Below are 19333 nucleotides of genomic sequence, written 5' to 3'. Positions count from 1 at the left end.
TCCCATTTGAAAAAAAAAACTGATGCTAGTCACTCAAAACAAATATATATATAATAAATGCTTTTCATGTCGACAGGAAAATATCGTAACGGGGTTGCAGGGTCGTCCCCTAAAATCACGGCACAATTCGATGTAGGCGCAATAGACAAAATACATTTTAATTAGAAGTCAACTTATTTATTATTTTTATTGTTATTATTACTATCATCATCATTATTATCATTATTATTAATAGATGAAAGAAGACTAACCTTAGAGCTCGAAGGTTAGTAACTGTAGTACTCTGCAGAGCAACTCTGCTGTACATTAGTGCCAATTATCTGTCTACGCTTCACCTAGCGGTCGTTACTGGGACAACAACACAAGTAATTTTATTTCCCACTTGATTCTCTCTGGAAACTCAGATCTTCAGCGAGGAGCAAGGGGCGCTTTTATTGTTTCACAGGTCCAACTGAATCATAACATTTCCATACAGCACAAAAAAAGTACAAGTTAGAACAGTAACAGAAAAGTACAGAATTAGTTTTTGTTAAGAGGACAAATAACAATGATGACCAGGGCAGCAATTACATGTCGTTTTTTCTAATATTTAATTATGAACTACACACATATTGGCATTCAGACCAACACGTAAACAACTAACATCAACACCTGCATACTGAGATGTAAAATTATTCATGTACAGAAGGTAGATCAGACAGATATATGTTTATTTGTTTGTTGTAAAATGGCCTCACAAACCCCATGAAAAATAGAATCATTGGCTTTTAAGTTTATTCCTAAATAAACCTTCACATTGTATCTATTGTTGTCTTTTTTTTTTGTCTTTTTTTACTCGAATGGTGAAACTTAAAATAAAGGATCATTGTCAGATTTCCATGACTGTCCTGTTCTGAGCCGGCCATGTCCCCAGAGGCAGGGCAGTTTATGATTGACTCTCATCACTGCGACGCTAGTGCAAGAGTCGGGTTTCTGAATGATCTCGCACCAGTCAGGATAGTCCACGGGTTTATATGCACTGAGTGGGAGGGGAGAAAAGTGTCAAATCAAGTCAACTTAATTTTAAAAAGCACATAAAAGTGTGGTATGTTTGAAAAAAGAAAACAATAAAGGCAGCACAAATACCAAAATAAACTGAATCTTACATAAATCTATAAATAAAAGCAATAAAACAAAAAGTAGAGCATGAATTCCTCATATACTATGACAATATGAGTTTCCTTCCAAACACACTCACTGATCGCAGCACCCTACTCCAAAAGGCTCCATGCAGACGCACTGGTAGCAGTCACTGGTCATCCAGCTCTCTCCGATCCCGTACACCTGCCCCATGTGTTCACAGTTCCCTGGAAATGACAGTGAAGTATCCAGGTCTTTTACTTGAGAAGTAAAAAGTATTCCATTCTTCTGCATTACAAATTTGACGTGAATAAAATGAAATGCTTCTCGCACAAGAGGGTTAAGATTTTAGATGCAAAATTGCTCATCGTACAGAATGGTTTCTCTTACATTGTGATATCAGCAGACACAATTCGTCAAAGATTCACAATTGCTTTTGATCTATGTAAAGATAAACTGTTGAAAGCAAAATCAGAATCTATTGTGAAACACACAAGTTGTTTTGTACAAAACTACATATTTGTATTTAACCAAGGAACAAAAATGAAATACAGTATTGAAATAAATACAGTATTTATCCAATATTTACTGCCGCTTGATATGTGCACGTATAATCTCATTATCTTCTGTAATGAACATTCACACACACACAAAGTACCTTTTGTGTTGAAGAAGCATTCACCACTGTTATACACAGAAAAACACGGCAGACTGGCTCTCAGGAACAAGAGTGAAGCCAAGAGTACTCCTGCAGTGTTTGCCATCTCTGAAGAAAAACATCACAAATCTTGGTAATTAATCAAAAGAAAGAAAAATCAGACGACAAATATCAGGCTGCTCGTCTTACCTATTTCCGAGTGTTCCAGCACTACCTATAAAAAAACTCTCTGTTGCTGTACTGTCTGTGAGTTCTCCGAATGCTCCTCTTCGTTTCATTCACCCTCTTCTTAGTTCTATGATCCCTCTTTTTGCCTTTTGGCTCTCTGAACCTCCTGCCGAGTGCCCCTCTTGAACTGACGTTCTCTCCCTGCGCTCTCAGACATTTATACTGTGCCATTTGTCTGCTAATTTTCTTTGCCAGACCACATGCACATATGCTGCACGCAGACACACAGAAATACACAAGCATTGTTACCACAATATTCGTCATTCCCTCTTTTGCTGCTTCACGAGACAGTGCCCCAGAGTATACAGTGTGCACTCTTTCAGATAACATTTTTCTCAGTGGATGCCATTTGACCTGATCGGTAGATAATGCTGTCCTATAGGACAACCAGGCATTGGCCTATTGTTCAGACAAGAGGGTGAATGTGTGTGGAGAAGAGTAAACATCGACCCTTGACCCCCCTCATAAAAAATTAAGATGAAAAAGGTCAGGTTTGTGTGTTTATTGTTGAAACCGGATATTCTCTCGTTTTCAAACAGATCCTAATGAAGCTTTGGATAATTGTCCTTAATGGCTTATTCTCAAGCTCACGGATGCATTTCATCCAGTTTCATGCCACATCATTAAGGAATATTTGCACGGATGATATAAATATCAAGATGTTTTTTTACAGATTCGGTTCATTTCAGTTTAGTTTTACGTAGAAGTCTGTGGTGTGCGTCATGGGAGTTTTTTTTTCAGGAGGCGGGGAGGTGACTGTGGGTGACATCAGAAAGCCTTTTCGTTAGATTTGAGCTGTGTGTTGCTTTTTTATCTTTGTGCTGAGATCTGTTTGAATAAAGCATCCTGAGTAGACTGATAACATGCACTCATGTGCACATGCATATACACGCAGACACACACAGATTTGTCACTATCGAGATTTCACCGCCTCAAAGCTTACTGTAGCCCTAATCTGACACACACAATTCAGCTCACAACACAAATAATGTATTTGCAAAGGGAAAGTAGAGAGGGATTTGACTTCTTTTTATTTTATTCTAAATAAACTGATCCTTGATCATCTGTTTAAACCTGGAGCTTATCCTCAAAAGTGACTATAGCTCAGAGGGCCGCTTCACCAAAGCAAAATTCAGAAATCCAGAATAAGAGCAATAGCTAGGCTTGACCATTCAGAGCACCCTGGCTCTTTTGGTTTTACATAGGCCAAACCAAGCTTGAATATTAGGCCATGGAGTTGATCACAGATTTTCTGGCACTGTTATCATACAATGTGTGCTCTTTATTCTGGATACTAACAGTGACAGTTAGTGTGACAGCTAATGGAGCTTCTGAAATATAATTATAGCAAAATCTTAAATTAAACCGGGCTGTTAAACGAACAAAAAGATCATGAGAGACAACAGTGGACAGACTGGATGAGCAACCTGAAAAATACAGACCTTTACAAACACAACTTCATGATTACTGTAAATGAGAAGCTGGGTATTGTCATTTCTATCAGTCCAATTAATGTTCACATGGTTTTCACACGACTGTACAGATAAAAACCTCAACAAATTGATTACAATTTACAGATGAGGTTCAGATAGTTGTTAGTGAGTCCTCTTTTCATCTTGAAGAATTACACTTGGTTAAATTTTTGAACTTCGATGGTCTGTTAAAGTTTCTTAAACAAAGTAACCTAATTAAACGTACGTAATGGGGTGGAGGGATTTAAACAAGCAAACCTTTTGTTATGTAGAACTGTTAAGCTATTGATTGACATCAGGTATGTGACACCGTGGAGCAGATGGATTCACTCACCAAGCACCGCAAGTATTTTCTGCTCAGTCTGCTCTGTCAGCTGATTCAAAACTGATAGTGAATTGTAGAGGTTTTTTTTCTCTTGAAAGGCTTTTGATCTTTTGATGCCAAAATAAAAGGGTAAATTGAACTGAAAAAGAAAGTCTGTGCAGGTCCCAAGACCAGTAGGTGTTATGGGGATTTTGTCTTTCCTGACGTTAGAAGTTAAAAGAAATGCTTGAGTGTCTGGCTTTAGGAGGTGGCCCAACATCTACAGCATCACCCTGAAAAGAAAGTGTTGTTGTGACAGAAGAAACATTTGTTTATACAGGAAATATTGTCCTTAGTTTGCAGCCATGTCAGCCATTTCCATGAGCTTGGTAGCTTCATTGATGTTTTCATCAACTTGTATCACACAATAAAAGATTATCAATTATTATTATATGAATAATTATACCATATAGTTGTGGTATTTTACTGAGGGTGAGCTCAAATAAAGCTCTATAAACACATAGGAAAATGTAATAAATATTCTGGGGTCTGATTTGGGTGGTTGCTGACTGAACTGACACAGAAGTGAAACTCACAGTTCCTTCAAATCCCGCCGGGATTTGACCCGTGACCTATGGTCCTTTCCTACATGTTTCCTGCCTTCTCGCCGTTTGATGATCAAAAGCCATTACAGTTTTTAAAAAAAAAGTCCTGGTCTGGGTTAGGGGGGCACAGTGGTGTGGTGGTCAGCACTATCGCCTCACAGGCTGGGACCTTTCTGTGTGGAGTTTGTGTCTTCACCCTGTGGGTTCTCCAAAAACATGCATGCAAGTCAAGTCAAGTCACGTTTATTTGTATAGCACATTTCATGTACAAAACAATTCAAAGTACTTTACATGAAAAAATAAAAGCATTACAGCGGGGAGTGGAAGAAGCATTAAGAAAACATAAAATAATATAAAGAGAAACAAATTAAATCATTAAAATGAATTAGAAAACAATCAAACAATTAAACAATTAAAAACAATCAACAGTCAAGATCAGTTAAAAGATACCATGCAGATTTCATGCATAGACACATGAGAAAAGAAATATTTTTAACCTGGATTTAAAAATGTCTACATTTGGTGACAGTTTCATTTCCACTGGCAGTTTGTTCCACTTGTTTGCAGCATAACAGCTAAATGCTGCTTCTCCATGTTTAGTCTGGACTCTGGACTGGATCAGCTGACCTGAGTCCTTGGATCTAAGAGCTCTGCTGGGTTTATATTCTCTGAACATATCACAGATGTATTTTGGGCCTAAACTGTTCTGAGATTTGTAAACCATCAGCAGGCTTTTAAAATATATTCTGTGACTGCCTGGAAGTCAGTGTAAAGATTTTAAAACGGGTGTGATGTTTTCAGATCTCTTAGTCCTGGTTAAAACTCCAGCAGCAGCGTACTGGATGAGCTGCAGATGTTTAATGCTCTTTTTGGGAAGTCCAGTTAAAAGACCATTACAGTAATCAAGTGTACTGGAGATGAATGCATGGATGAGTTTCTCCTGGTCTTTTTGGGAGAGAAAACCTTTAATTCTGTTGATGTTTCTGAGTTGGTAAAAAGATGGCTTGGTGACAGCTTTGATGTGGCTGCTGAAAGTCAGATCTGAGTCTATCAACATTCCAAGGTTACAAACTTGGTCAGTGATTGTAAGGGCCAGAGTCTCAAGATATTTACCAGTGCTGACCCTCTTCTCTTTGCTGCCAAACAGAATGATCTCAGTTTTGTCTTCATTTAATTGTAGAAAATTCTCTCTCACCCAGGTGTTTATTTCCTCCAGACACTGACACAGTACGTCTGCTGGGCTGCAGTCTTCTGGTGACAGAGACACATAAAGTTGTGTATCGTCTGCATAACTGTGATAATAGATGTTTAACTTCTGTAATATCTGACCCAAAGGGAGCATATACAAGTTAAACAGAAGAGGTCTAAGAATTGACCCCTGGGGGACTCCACAAGTCATGGCCATTCGCTCAGATTCATAGCTGCCAACTGTAACAAAATAACTCCGGCCTTCTAAGTGGTACCTGAACCAGTTTAGGACCACTCCAGAAAGTCTAACCCAGTTTTCCAGCCTGTGCAACAGGATTCTATGATCTACAGTATCAAACGCATTACTGAGATCCAACAGAACCAGGACTGAAACGTCAGCAGAATCAATATTTAACCTAATGCCGTTTAACACTTTGACCAGAGCTGTTTCTGTGCTGTGATGACGTCGGAACCCTGATTGAAAGTTATCAGGATTTCCACTTTCATTCAGAAAGTCATTGAGTTGGTGAAACACAACTTTCTCAACAATCTTGGATATAAAAGAGAGATTAGAGACAGGTTTGAAGTTGTTCATCACTGAGCTCTCTTCTTTAGGAGCTCAGTGACTAAGATAAAAACAGTTTTTAAAAAGTCAGATGGTATTATATCAAGTTGTTGATTTCAGATGCCAAACTGTTTCCTCTAGGATTGTAATCAATCAATCAATCAATCAATCAATCAATCAATCAATCAATCAATCAATCAATCAATCAATCAATCAATCAATCAATCAGACAGAAAATCAGATAGAAAATGTAGCACAAAGTGCTACAAGATAGAAGCAAATAAAACAAAGGAGTGAACCCAACACACTCATCTATACGTACACATACACCCACATACATATACACACCACACATACTGGAAGGAAGTTAAATGAAGCGCTATCTTACTCAATGAGATCTCTTTACACTGGAATGTATCTTTGAATAAGGCAGCTTCTGCCCCACCTTTCCTCCCATTTCGGCATTTATCCATAAAACTAAAATACGGAGGTGCTGTTTCATTAAGAAAGACCCCATGTGGACAATGATCCTCATGCCTTCTGGATGTGTAGACAGAATGGTCGACTAGATATCTATCAGTTCCCTGAGTGATGTATCAGAAAAAGTTATATTTTCCGTCTTCGCCATTCTGACATGCTGTGTTATTGAGTCCCCAATCAGAATGATATCAATTCCATTTTGTGTGGAGTTGTTGATTGCTTCCGTCAAAACGGTGATTTCAACAGTGATTCTAAGGTTGATTGGTGATTCTAAATCTACCTTATGAGTGAGTGTGATTGTGCATGGTTGTCTCTGTGTGGCCCTGCGATAGACTGCTGAGCCATTAAGGATGTGGCAACTGGGATAGCCCACCTGTGACTCTGAGTTGGATTAATGGGTATCTAAAATAGTTGGATGGATGATCTGGGTCAGGTTATCTGCAGAGAGTAAGTCTCCATAGTTGCTTACGTGCCTCTTCTCTTCATGGCCAGAGTAACTGATAAATTCAGCAAAGTTAACTGCCGAACCACCGACTTAATCTCTACTATTTCTCCATGCACATTGACCTCAGTGTTTCGCTTTTACATTTTCAAAAGACTGCCTTAGATGGCCTCTGACATGCCAATCCAGGTTTATCACTGTTTTGATTTTACATTTTTTGGGTTTTTTTTTTAGTCAACATGAAGGGTTGGCCACAATGCTTCAGTGGCTCAAAATCTGCATTGTAGTTCTTAACCTAAAGTTACTAGAAATGGCATTGCTTGACACGATGTAACACAGTAATTATTTTGATTAAAAAGCATATTAGTATTCACATCAGGGAGCATGATTTTCCATCCTATGCTCCAACAGGCTTATCAGGATGTTACTTATCATGCTTCTCTTAAAAACTGACTATTATATAATACAATGCCCTTTAAAGAATTTATTGAATGGGAGGGGATACGTTTTATTGTAGCGAAAAAAATCAAAAAGCATCTCATCACTATGTAAGATGAACTGATTAAAGCATATAATTAGCAACTGAAGCAGTGGCTTGCTGAATCTGCTGCACGATGATGTAAATCAGGCATGCAAACACAGTAATGAATCACTCTGGGAGATATTAACAAACCATCAGACTTTATTTAAGCCCTGTACAGACAGAATCACACATGACAAATGGTGAATATTTATAGATTTCAACTAATAAAAGAAAAAAAAAAGGTTTCTCAAGAGCAGCTGTGGCGCTAACATTGCAAATCAGATACACATTTATATATGTATACGTATATATATATATATGTTGTATCTATATGGTGAAAATAAAGCTGAGCTGACCTTGTCCTGCTTTAAAATGACAAATACAATTATAACATTTGGCCTTAATTTGTTGGCAAAAACCTGTGTGGAGGCAGCAGAACAATTATTTGCACAGCAGGATATTTTTGCACATGGAGATCACCTTGAACAAAAGACTAAAGTCTTTTTCTTTGTCAGCAAAACGACTGCACATGGGTGTGTGTGTGTTTGTGAAAAAGTAAAGCAAGTATACTGTGAAACCTGATGTTCAGGTTCATGTTTTTCATTCAAAGCACAAACAGAAGTTTAATCATTAACACAAGCCTGGTACTGAAAATGTTGAAATAAATGCATCTATTTTGATTATCATACTTTCAATGTCTGACTAATTATGTAACGTGCACTTTAAAAGTTACTACAAACAAACCAAGTACAGTCATTTACCTGTATGGCTGACCCAAAAGGCCTCTCTTCAGATCCACAGCAAAGATCAGAAGTTAGTGCTAGACTCTGTAGGAATATGTCTGATATTTAGTTGACATGATAAAACACAAGAACAACCGAATATCAAACATATCAAACAGCCTCTAGCCAATCAGAGAGAGCCCAGCAGACTGGAAAACCCTGTGACAAATGAGACACACATTTCAGTTTAAAAAAAGAAAGGGAGGGTCACGACAAAAATGACATCCCACAGTCATTTGGCTGGTTTTAAATTTACTTTATGAGGCCTGAACAACCTGTTTGGCCGAAAAATGACACAGGAGTGGCCTCCGGGGCTAATACAGGAAATTAGAGAGCCTGTTGGCATTTGAGCTCTGTGTCTCTTTGCTTCAGAAGACACAAGCTTGAAAATCTCTTCAACATCATGTACAAACACAAAAGGAAGATACTTACTTATTCCCTTCATCCACACATGACATCGTCCTGTCGTCTCAGTGAAATGTTGGTTAAAACAAAAAGAGAAAATAGTAGACATTGATGGGGTGCGCAGTTTTAAAAAAGTGACAGAGGGTTGTGTGGTCCTGTGAGCTTTTTCCTCACTGGGACAGCATTCATATATATACAGCCTTGTGAGTGATTTTTTTTGTTTTTGGGGGGGGTGTCACCAATATTCACCCTTTCAGTAACTTACACGCTCACACTCGTGTAATTAAAGGTATATTGATCATCTGCTGTGGCCTGGAGCCTTTCCACCCCACATTAGCCTGATCAATACATGTGATGTTCATTCTACTGTGACACCTAATACATAAACACACTCAAACACACACACACACATGACTGTGTATGCAGAGCCAAATAACTTTTAGTTACTGCCTGCAGGGAGGACAAACGCCCAACGTGACGGTCACTTCACAATGTCCTTTGTCACTAATATCAACTTTAAATGTATCAAAAGATAAATGATGATGTTACTGCCTTCTCTAAATCATTTAAAATCTTTTATGATTTTATCAAACAAACTGAGAGAGAGTGAGTGTTTCTTAAACACTTTTCACTGTGGTGCCAGAGAAGAGCACAACCAAAGTTAAATATAAGATATTCAGATGTAAGTCCTGAGGTTTATTATACTTTCAGTATTGTGTTGCTGCAGTCTATGTATGTTTTGTTATATTTATATGCCTTTGAGTGTCCTTTATCTTTTAATACACAGGATGTCTGTGTCACTTTTCTAATATACAGCTTTAGATATGCCTCTATAATGATTTTCTTTGCATTACCCAAAATGATAGAGAGCATCTATTACTTACTGAATATTGGAGCTTCTATCTATCTATGAGCAAGTCCTGATTTTTTCTCTCACTATGCAACAAGTTGATTTTCTTAATATTATGAAATGTAGAAACCCACACTGTACCTTAAACCTTGGACTTCCAGAGTGTATAAGTGATAGAAGGAAGTGATGAGTGGGTTTCACCCCATTTATACCTTGATATGCCACTAAATATCTTACTTTTTATTTCACTACGCCCACTTGACAGCAGTGGCATCAACCCTGGAAATGAACTTTTGAACATTTTAAATACATATATGTATATATTACCTTGACTTGAAGCTACTTCTGTATAACTGTTTTTGTGGTGTGTAGAACTGGAAAAAAAGGTTATTTTTGATAGGTTATTTGTAACCTATGTAAAGTATTTACAAATTAATTGAAGGAGCTAGATATTCACATATGAAACCTTGATAAATAAGAAAATAAATGTGTTTGTATGTTTTAAAAATTAATTGAAGGAGCTAGATATTTACATATGAAACCTTGATAAGATAAGAAAATAATGTTTTAAAATGTGATGTTTGAGTGGGATTTTTTTAAAATGCCAGTTTTACACCAGATCTCTGGTAATATATTTTATGCATCGATGTACATTGAATAAAATCTGGGTTGAATCAGGATAAACTGAAGTCGCAGTGACCTCTGTTGTCAGGATGGCCTCAGGATGTGGGACTGTGTTCGGGGGAAGTGTGGGACTCCTACATGTGTTGAATCCGCTTCATCTGTCAGATATGATGGTCAATAAAGAATACAGTATTCTCACATGTGGATAGGTCATGGTTTTGTTTTTAGTTTTTTTTTAGGAGGCTGCAGAAGTAGAATGAGTGCAGCTGAAATGATTAATAATGAGAGACTGAAATCGTGTATCGTATCTGAAATGAGTCACAGAGCCATCCACTTTTTTTTACAGTAGTAGAAAAATCCCATATGTGGAATTATTTCCTATTTAAAACATCTATTGGTGGTGGTAAGGGTGCCACACAGTTGGCATGTCTACAGATTAACATTTATTTCCACAATACATTTAATGAGTAACAGAGACATTAGTACGGTTGAGTTTTTTCTCTGTCATCTCTGTATCTGCTCCGGCTTTGACCTTGCGAGCCTATTAGGGCAGAATGATAGCCCCTGATTGGCTCACTGCGAGCCTGAGGGGAGTATTTGAATCTGCAACAGATGGAGGGCAGTGTGAGGCAAGGTGAGAAATAACAGAATGACAAGAAGTGACAAAATAGAAACTTAGATCTTTTTCATGAAAGTTTTGTAAATCAGCTGTACCCTTTCTCAAACCTCAGCCTCTGAAAGACATATGAAGAAAATCATTAGCTAACACCAGGAGCACATCGTGTGAGAAAACATAAATAGAAATGGTTGCGAAATCCCATCATGAATAAAAATGTAACCCTGAAAAGCCATGAGCCATATGTGCTGAGTCTAATCAAGCTTATAATCATGTTTGTACAATAATGTAATAAAGCAAATGGGTTCATTTAGTTGTATTTAGTTTTCCCATTATTTCTCCTTGTGTTTTTCTTCTCCTGCTAAAATAAAAACGTCAAAATGCTGACAAAGCATTTCATATGAATATGAGGTGTACTATTTGTAGAACCTCATAGAAGGTCCAAGAATTTACCTTCGTGAAAATATTCTTTATGTATGAAAAGAAGCCTCAGTCATGCGGATGCTTTTTTTTTTTTCTTCTATTATGAGAAATCAGGATTTCTTACTATTCACTGAAAGACTAATTATACATATGCGCAATCACAGCACAACATTTTGCAAATAACACCAACAGAAACAATAAAGATTTATAATCAACCAGAATAGAGGCTGTGGAGCTGCAGCTTAAACAGTAAAACTGAGCAAAGTTTAATGAAAGTGACAGATAGAGGTTTTAAGGCTTCTGATTGGTCTGTGATCTGGTCCCCCGTCTAATCCTCTCACCCACCCACCCCCAACACACACATACACACAGGCCCAGGGGCAGGTTCACTAAAAGGAAAGAGGCAGACAAGGTTAACAAGGATTATTCAATACCTATTTCTGTGCTTTCAGCCTCAGAGGTGGAGGCCTTATCTAACTTATGTTATCTAAAGAGGAAAAACAAAAACTTAGACTGTAACTAAAGGCAAAAAACAGTAAGCGCTGCAAAAGAGGAACAGATGCAAGTGGAATGGTGGCATTGAAAACAACAACCCGTCTCTTGACATTTTGTGAGGCTTTGATTTCCCAACATGCCTCCCAAATTTAAATGCAGTCAAATATCAAGCAAATGGTGAAAGGAGAGACATCAGTATCGTCCACGACATGTTGAGCATTGCTCTTTTTGCTGCCTGTGTGTGTTCATGTTTCATTATTCATTACCTACTCCTTACCTTTGCAAGCAGGATGCAAGTATGTATTTTACAACCATGTGTTTGTAGCCCAACACCCTGACTATTGTGTACTTTGTGATCAGTGTGTGTTGACATATTCATATCCTGGATTATTCTAATATTATTTTAGTGTGTGCCTCCATTACTTACACATCAGCCCAATTACTGGAATAAATGTCTTTTTGAGGGTTATAATGACATAATGACCTCTTTAGACAAGTGTTGATTCAAGTATGAGCTTTCTGAAGGCCGCAGTTTCTGGTGGTGTTACTAACTGAGGCTTCTCAAATACTCAGGCAGCCCTTTTTTATATGATTTGCAAAGATGCCACCGAATTTTACCATTAAGTTATATTAATCTTAGTTTTGACCTTGTTGTTTTACATGTTCGTTCTGCATTTCATTTACGTTAGCGTCTCATTTTGAGACACAATGTATTCTGTTGGCTTTGGGGAAGGGACATTTCACTACTCCTGGTTTCAGTTGATGGTAGCTAAAATATTTAAATTTTAAAGCTCTTTTTACCATACACAAATCCGTCAGTGAACCCAACAAGTAAACAAAATATACAAAAGACATGTTAATCACAGTTGGAGGCCATTTTTTAAATAGATTTTTTCATGGCTTTTAATTAATATTCCTCATTTAAGTTTTTTAAGTTTTAAACCTGTCACTTAGTCTTACTTTCTCTGTAGTTTTATAAAGTAATGAATGTGCATTTAGTCATTTAAGGATACTACTACTCTGGGTGTTAATTACTCCATAACACTACTGTACTGACAGATTAGATATCTGATAATTCTCTCAGTGTAATCTCATTTTATGTTTTTTCATGACACACCAGCCCCTACACTTAGAGAAAAATTTCACAGCTTTAGTTAATAATAGTAATTCTGATTTTGACTAAAAAAGAGCAATAAAATGCTGTTTATACACTTTTCCTTGAAAAGGAAGAATAACGGTCTGAGCTATTCTATAATAGCATATTTTGCACTGTGTTATTTCTATGTGTTTCTTTTAACATTTTGTAGTTTTGTGGATTTAAAAAAGAAAAAGATGTTTACTGTAAGAGGTGTTTGCTTGTTAAATGGTCATTCGTGTTATCCATTTATCTGTTTGCATACAACACGGCACACATATTGGCAGTTATTGTCGAAAAAGTTATGTGGCAGCAGGGTAAGATGACACAGTTTTATTTATACAGACAGTATTCAGACACAAAGGCAGTAAAAAGGCGCCTCAGACAGGGCAAAAGACTGAAAACAACAATGTAAACATAAGGCCACTATGTAAAGCCTTGACATAAATAAAATACAGAGAAGTAGAAGTATTGGTGATGTAACAAGACAGCAGAGGACAACAAAATGCACCAATGAAGAAACACAATTTATACATATATTGATAAAAGAGTTCATCATGTGTGTAACTAGATGGGAGAAAGGATGAAACTTGTCTATTTCAGCCCTGTCAAATGCAGTCAGATGGACCATTCAAGACTACTACCATGTGTTATTACAAGTATTTCATGCTCAGTATTCATTTCCTCACCCCAAAATAGGATGAAAACCAGGATGCTCACGTCCATGTAAACATAAATGCTGATCCCCTATGAAAACATGGTGGAATATGCCTTTTCTCTGGAAGAAGTGAGTGCTGTCAAGTAGAAATCGTGCATTTCCTCATCTTTGGGCCTCTGCCTTTGGCTCTTCTTGCTTGGGGGCCTCTGCCTTTGGCTCTTCTTGCTTGGGGGCCTCTGCCTTTGGCTCTTCTTGCTTGGCGGCCTCTGCCTTTGGCTCTTCTTGCTTGGCGGCCTCTGCCTTTTCTTCTTTAGCCTTACCATCGACTTTATTTCCACACATAATACTTTGAGATGAAATTCAAGAGTAGAGAATGCCGTGAGTGCACAGATATAATGATGGTTGTGTGAATTTATTCTGCAGATTTATTTCAGTGAAGAAGTGACCATACCTAGCTAGTGGCGAATCATTCTTCAAAAAGTTGCACACTGGGCTTCGTTCTGCCAGTTTCTTTTTCATTTGAGCTATTTGTGTGTTCAAATCAGCCAGTTCCTTCTCAGCTTCAGCTGTAAGTGTTACCATACATGATTAGCTTTAAGCAGAATAGCATTTTTCATCAAACTCAGATGAGATACATAAAGATGCACAAGTACAAAATGTCTGCCATCAAATGTGCATGCGTCACCATGTTTGACATGCAGAACTATAAAGTATCACTTACCTTTCTCATTATTTTGGTCTGTTTGCATAACTGCCAGCTTGTCTGTATCCCCTTTCTGCAAATGCAGAAAAGAATATAAACTCTAAAGTCATGTCATGGGAGCATCGACGCCAGATTGAAATAACTTTTTTATTTGTGAACATCAGCATGTGAATATCAACATGTGAATATCAGCAGGAGTTAGTTGTTGACCCAAGCCTGATTTTCCAGTTGGTGCTACTAGTAGTGAAACAGGCTATGAAACATCCATCCATTTTCTATACCGTCAATCTGTCGGTCAGGCTATGAAACATTCCTTGTAAACTAAGTCAACAATTCCAATATCAAACTTTGGAGAATTAGAGTTATGATGATATTCTATGTTTGTTATCTTTACATATTTTGCAGACGCTTTTATCCAAAGCGACTTACAGGCAGTTAGGGTAAGGGGGTCTTGCCTGAGGACACCTACTGGAGGTAGTACCTTTCATGCAGATATCGATTCACAGTGGTGTGGTCCACTAAGCACATGTCATTTCAAAGAGATTTTTTCTTTGAAAAGTATTTAAGGCATCCAGCTTACGTCCCTTGTTTTCAGTACAATATTGATACATATGATCATATCAAATAAAATAAATGCAAGAACGAGACAAATATCAAAAATAGTTTTGATAGTAGGTCACAATAGAGCAGCGAGCCACCCACTCTTGCGACACCAATCAGAGGCTGAGTAAGAGCAGGTTTGTGAAGAGACTTAAAGACTCTTCACAGACTCCTCACATCCCTTCTGTGCTCTGGCTGTGTCTGACTGCTCTGGGGTCAAATGGACTTTTTAGCATTGTTTTATGTGTATTTCAATTATTGTAATTGTGGGTCTGTCATTTATCATTATTAACAGTGCTTTCTTTTATTTTTGGCACAGCACTGGCTGCCGTTTATTTTAGTTTTGTATTTTAGATTTCACTTGTATTGAGTTTGTTTTAGAGTTGTGTTTGTTTAGTTTTAGAGTTTTAACATTCTGTCTCTTTTGTTTCTAGTATTGCGGCTGGTGAGGCCCTCCATTCACGGCGTGTGGCGATGCTGGGAGTTCACTAGTGATATGGTTTGTGGTTGCACATTTAATCAGTGTGGTGTCTTTATTTGAAGTGTGTTGGATTTGTATTTACTGTGTTATTTACTGTGTCTTTTAGAGTTAAAATGTATGAGTGTAAAATAAAATGGCAAATAAATGACTGACCGTTGTGGCCTCCTTAATTGAAGCCACTGTGAGTCCACTTCCTATGAACGGACACGATCTGGTGTATAGATAATGTAAAGACGGAAAATTGTGAAATGAAAAGACACTGCAGATGATTGGGGTAAACCGTTTAAATATGAGATATAACAATGACTTTTTTCAAGCTGACTGCATCATTTGCATCAACACAGGTATTTTATGTGGACTAACGCACATTAGCTTTTCTTTGACCAAATATGGACGATGCACACAAACGTTTATTACAAGGCTGTGTAACTAAACACTTATAAGATGGACGTTTTTGAAAGAAATTACTTGTGGCTTCATAGGATGTGCTTTGATCTATTTTCGGGTGCATGTATAACAAACCTTTCTAAATCAAATAACCTTGTAGATCAACATATCTTGCAACATAAGCCCAACTGTGGGCATTCCCTAACCGTGTGGTGTCATTTGTAGCCTATATCCCCACCTTGACCTCCTGGCAGTGGTCCAGGTCTTCCTTTGTCCTCTCTGCTCTGGTCTGGAGATTGGTCACTTTTTCCGCCAATGTCGCCTTGTCGCGCTCAGTGTTTTCCAACAGGTACTGCTTCTCTGCCTGCTCCTTCTGGTACTCACTCAGAACATCGTCGGTCACTCGCAGTTTGATGTTCTGAAACCTGTGCCGCTGTTGCTCCTTGTCCTGCTCCTTTATCCGTATTTTCATGAGCCCCACCAAAGCAACAGACACAACTGTTGCCAAAGGTATAACAATTTGCACCTTCATCCTGTGGAGTTAGGGGGTTTGATTAAGGATTGCAACAGCTCTTCCTGCAGATATGACAGTGTGACTTGTTTAACACCCAGGTGCCAGTCAGCCAGCTCCTGACCCAAAATGCAAAGCTGCCCAACCCGTCTCTCTGGTGACACCTCTTTGTGTGGGGCTGACAAAATACTGTCGATAATTCACCTGCTCTCTCATTCGTTTAAGGTCAAATCAAGTGTTCTCTTATAAGAAACGCCCTCATCCCGTATGCGTTCCTCAAGAGGAACAGGTGCGCAGACAGTCTGATAAAGAATTATTAACCAGAGTTTTTAATCATCAGCAGCTTTATTCATAAACAGAGGAGCCAACCGGAGCTGAAGGAAGAGTCATCAAGGAAGCAGGTGGAATGTCACGCCCTTCTCGATAAGCAGGTAAAGCAGGTCACCCGCACCTTGTTCGAGGAGCCGCCAGCGCGTGCAGTATTAGAGGAAGTTCGTAATGATCACCAGCGGCCTTCACACCACCAGCGGCCCACCAACTCACTGATCGAGTGTCAACCAACATGAAGCTGGCGGCTTTTTTTGTCGTGGTGAGCGTCGTGTTGATGGGAGCGATGGTTTTTCAGACCGTGCGTCAGGAGCTGAACCTGCGCACACTGAGAGCGAGCTTGGTAAAGAACTCGGCAGACGTGAAGAGAAAAGAGAACTTCATCGTTGGGATTAAAAACAAAATCCAGGTTCTAAAGTCATCGCTTGAGTCCATCAACGTAGAGGTGGAGGACCTGAAGCAAAAGAAGGCCGAGACTGAGAAGTCAGTACAGGAGTTGGATAAATCTTTGGAGACCTGTAACGCAGAGAAGGCAAGGCGCGCGCACACATACACGCACACAGTTATATACAAGCATACACTGACTGTCCTAGATGCATGTCTTGCATTGTCTATGCGAACCTGACAAGTGGGGATCAACATAATGCATCTATATTCTGTTTCACTCAAAAATATTTGTTTCTATTTAGCCTATGTTTTCTTTCCTCAAGCAACACAATAATTCAACAGCTGACAAATGGCTATTATCTTTTAAGGTTAACACTGACAAGAGGAAGGCAGAAATTGAAGAGGCCATCACTAAAATCAAAGGTAAGTCAGAGAGATTCAGAATAGTTTGCCTCTGTTCCCTTACATGTGCAAGTCCACACTGATGTGTATATATGATTATATTAACACTATCTCTGCTCTTGGATGCCATATTTAAAAACCTAGCTGGCTTTTTATTTGAATGTTTATAAGTTATTCAAATCTCTGACGAACACAAAGGTATCTTGTATGACTCTGATGACCGGATGAACCAGTTGTGTCAGGAATTAGACCTTCAGTCAGCTGCCACGTAGGATTATTTGTCTTAGTGACTGTCAAATTCTTGTATGTTTTCAGCCTACAGAGCAAGTTTTATAACATTAAGTATAGAAACTCTCAGTTTGCGCTCATTTGTTTTCTCTCTGTTACTTTCTCAGCTGATCATGAGGAGGCAAAGAACAAAGCTCAGGGGGAAATTCAGTCCTTGAAACAACAGATTTTGGACAGAGACAAAGGTCTTTGTGCCTATGCAGACATGACCAAGGAAGAAGCAAAGTAAGATGGGAAACACCTATTTGCATCAAGCATAAAGTGTATGGTCAGGAAATGACCACGGATGTCTAATCTCTGTCTTTCTTAATTTTGCAGGAAATTGTGTGGCGTGGCTGAGGCCCCAAAATGAAATCTGCTCAAATCCAATCGTGGTAGACTAAACCTTTTCAAGAAGCACACCGTTGACATATACATATTTTGTAATTTCATGGTGTTTTGACCATATATGTTTTTTTTTTTTTTTTTTTTTTTTTTTTTGTTATGATAAGGTTGATGAGGAAAATGTTGTGGATAGGAGAAATAGGTTGCATAGTTTTATATGATCTTGTTATGCAGTTGTATGGGGTGGTTGGGGCAGGTCTAAACTTTGGATATGTCAAAACACTTTGACATATCCTTGTGCTTTCACAGCATTCACAAATAAATGACCTTGGCTACCACGTAGAATTATTACCAGCTATATGTTGCTATTCGTAAGCTACATGAACCAATGTGCCTGCAGCATCTGTAGCATACATTTTGGAGTGGCTTGGCACTTTATGAAACACTTTAGAACAACTGTACCAAAAAGTGCTCGTCATCAGGTTAATATCTGGGGTCTGATATGTGGAATATTATACTGCTTATATCATATTTAATATAACATCTAGTGTTTTATGGAAATGTGCCATAATTTCAGAATATGTCAAAGACAGAATGAATGGCTGTACAGTCAGATAAACATATCTTTGTAGTATGATTAGAATTTGATATTCTTCGTATTTGGCCTTCACATTGTGGAATCTTGAGCGACTGGTGAGCTCTCAGGTATTCTCATCCAATTTCCACAAACTTAAAGAACTATGCAAACTGTAGGTCCACAAACAACGGACATACTTAGCATGCCTGGTGTGTAGAAATGTTTGAAACATTACATTAATCCAATTACTCTGATAATTCTTTGTTGAATCAAACAGTTGAGTTGAATCATTCCTTTAACTCCCCCTAGTGCAGAACCAAGGTTCTCACATTGCAAATTAATTTGACCATAATACCAAAAACGTTTGTTACTTCAAGTGCACTTAGCAGTTTTACCAGTTTGGGTTTCTAAGGATGAAAAAGGAAGTGATTTAAATAAAACAAGAAAAATAAAGATATAAAATTCAAAAGACTTATGGCTATGTAAAAAATGTTACAAGAGTGGCTCATGAAGTCATACATTTTTTTAAGTTTATTTGATGTTATGAAATTTTGTATATTTGGGGTCTGCCCATTTACAAAATTGTGTTCATTTGTTTTTATTTGTATCTATTTGTGCATGTGTTACCACTTTTAGGCATACGATTTACAGGTCATTTTTCAAAGATCGTTACACACTTGTCTTTGTCAGAATCCTGTGATGTGCGAGCTGGCTTTCAGAATGCATCAATGTGACCAAAACACCTGACCCTCCAAAAATGAGAACATTGTTATT

General features: G+C 38.1%; 2 protein-coding genes across 2 annotated transcripts; one reads left to right on the top strand and one right to left on the bottom strand.

Moving 5' to 3' along the window:
• Positions 1-335: 335 nt before the first annotated feature.
• msmp2 (microseminoprotein, prostate associated 2) lies at positions 336-2354 on the bottom strand. The gene is made up of 4 exons (XM_072393279.1): positions 1967-2354; positions 1778-1885; positions 1238-1346; positions 336-1018 (listed from the first exon to the last, which is right to left on the bottom strand). Exons 2-4 carry the CDS (start codon positions 1881-1883, stop codon positions 850-852), a joined length of 384 nt encoding a protein of 127 aa, XP_072249380.1. The 5' UTR covers positions 1884-1885; positions 1967-2354; the 3' UTR covers positions 336-849.
• Positions 2355-16740: 14386 nt separating this feature from the next.
• LOC140316442 (uncharacterized) lies at positions 16741-18641 on the top strand. Its single transcript, XM_072394278.1, has 4 exons — positions 16741-17113; positions 17337-17391; positions 17766-17883; positions 17977-18641. Exons 1-4 carry the CDS (start codon positions 16817-16819, stop codon positions 18008-18010), a joined length of 504 nt encoding a protein of 167 aa, XP_072250379.1. The 5' UTR covers positions 16741-16816; the 3' UTR covers positions 18011-18641.
• Positions 18642-19333: the final 692 nt, after the last annotated feature.

This window comes from Leuresthes tenuis, unplaced genomic scaffold (genome assembly GCF_036924035.1).
Source record: "Leuresthes tenuis unplaced genomic scaffold, fLeuTen1.0.hap1 SCAF_10, whole genome shotgun sequence".
Taxonomy (NCBI): Eukaryota; Metazoa; Chordata; class Actinopteri; order Atheriniformes; family Atherinopsidae; genus Leuresthes; species Leuresthes tenuis.
This window is presented reverse-complemented; position numbering and strand designations above follow the sequence as displayed.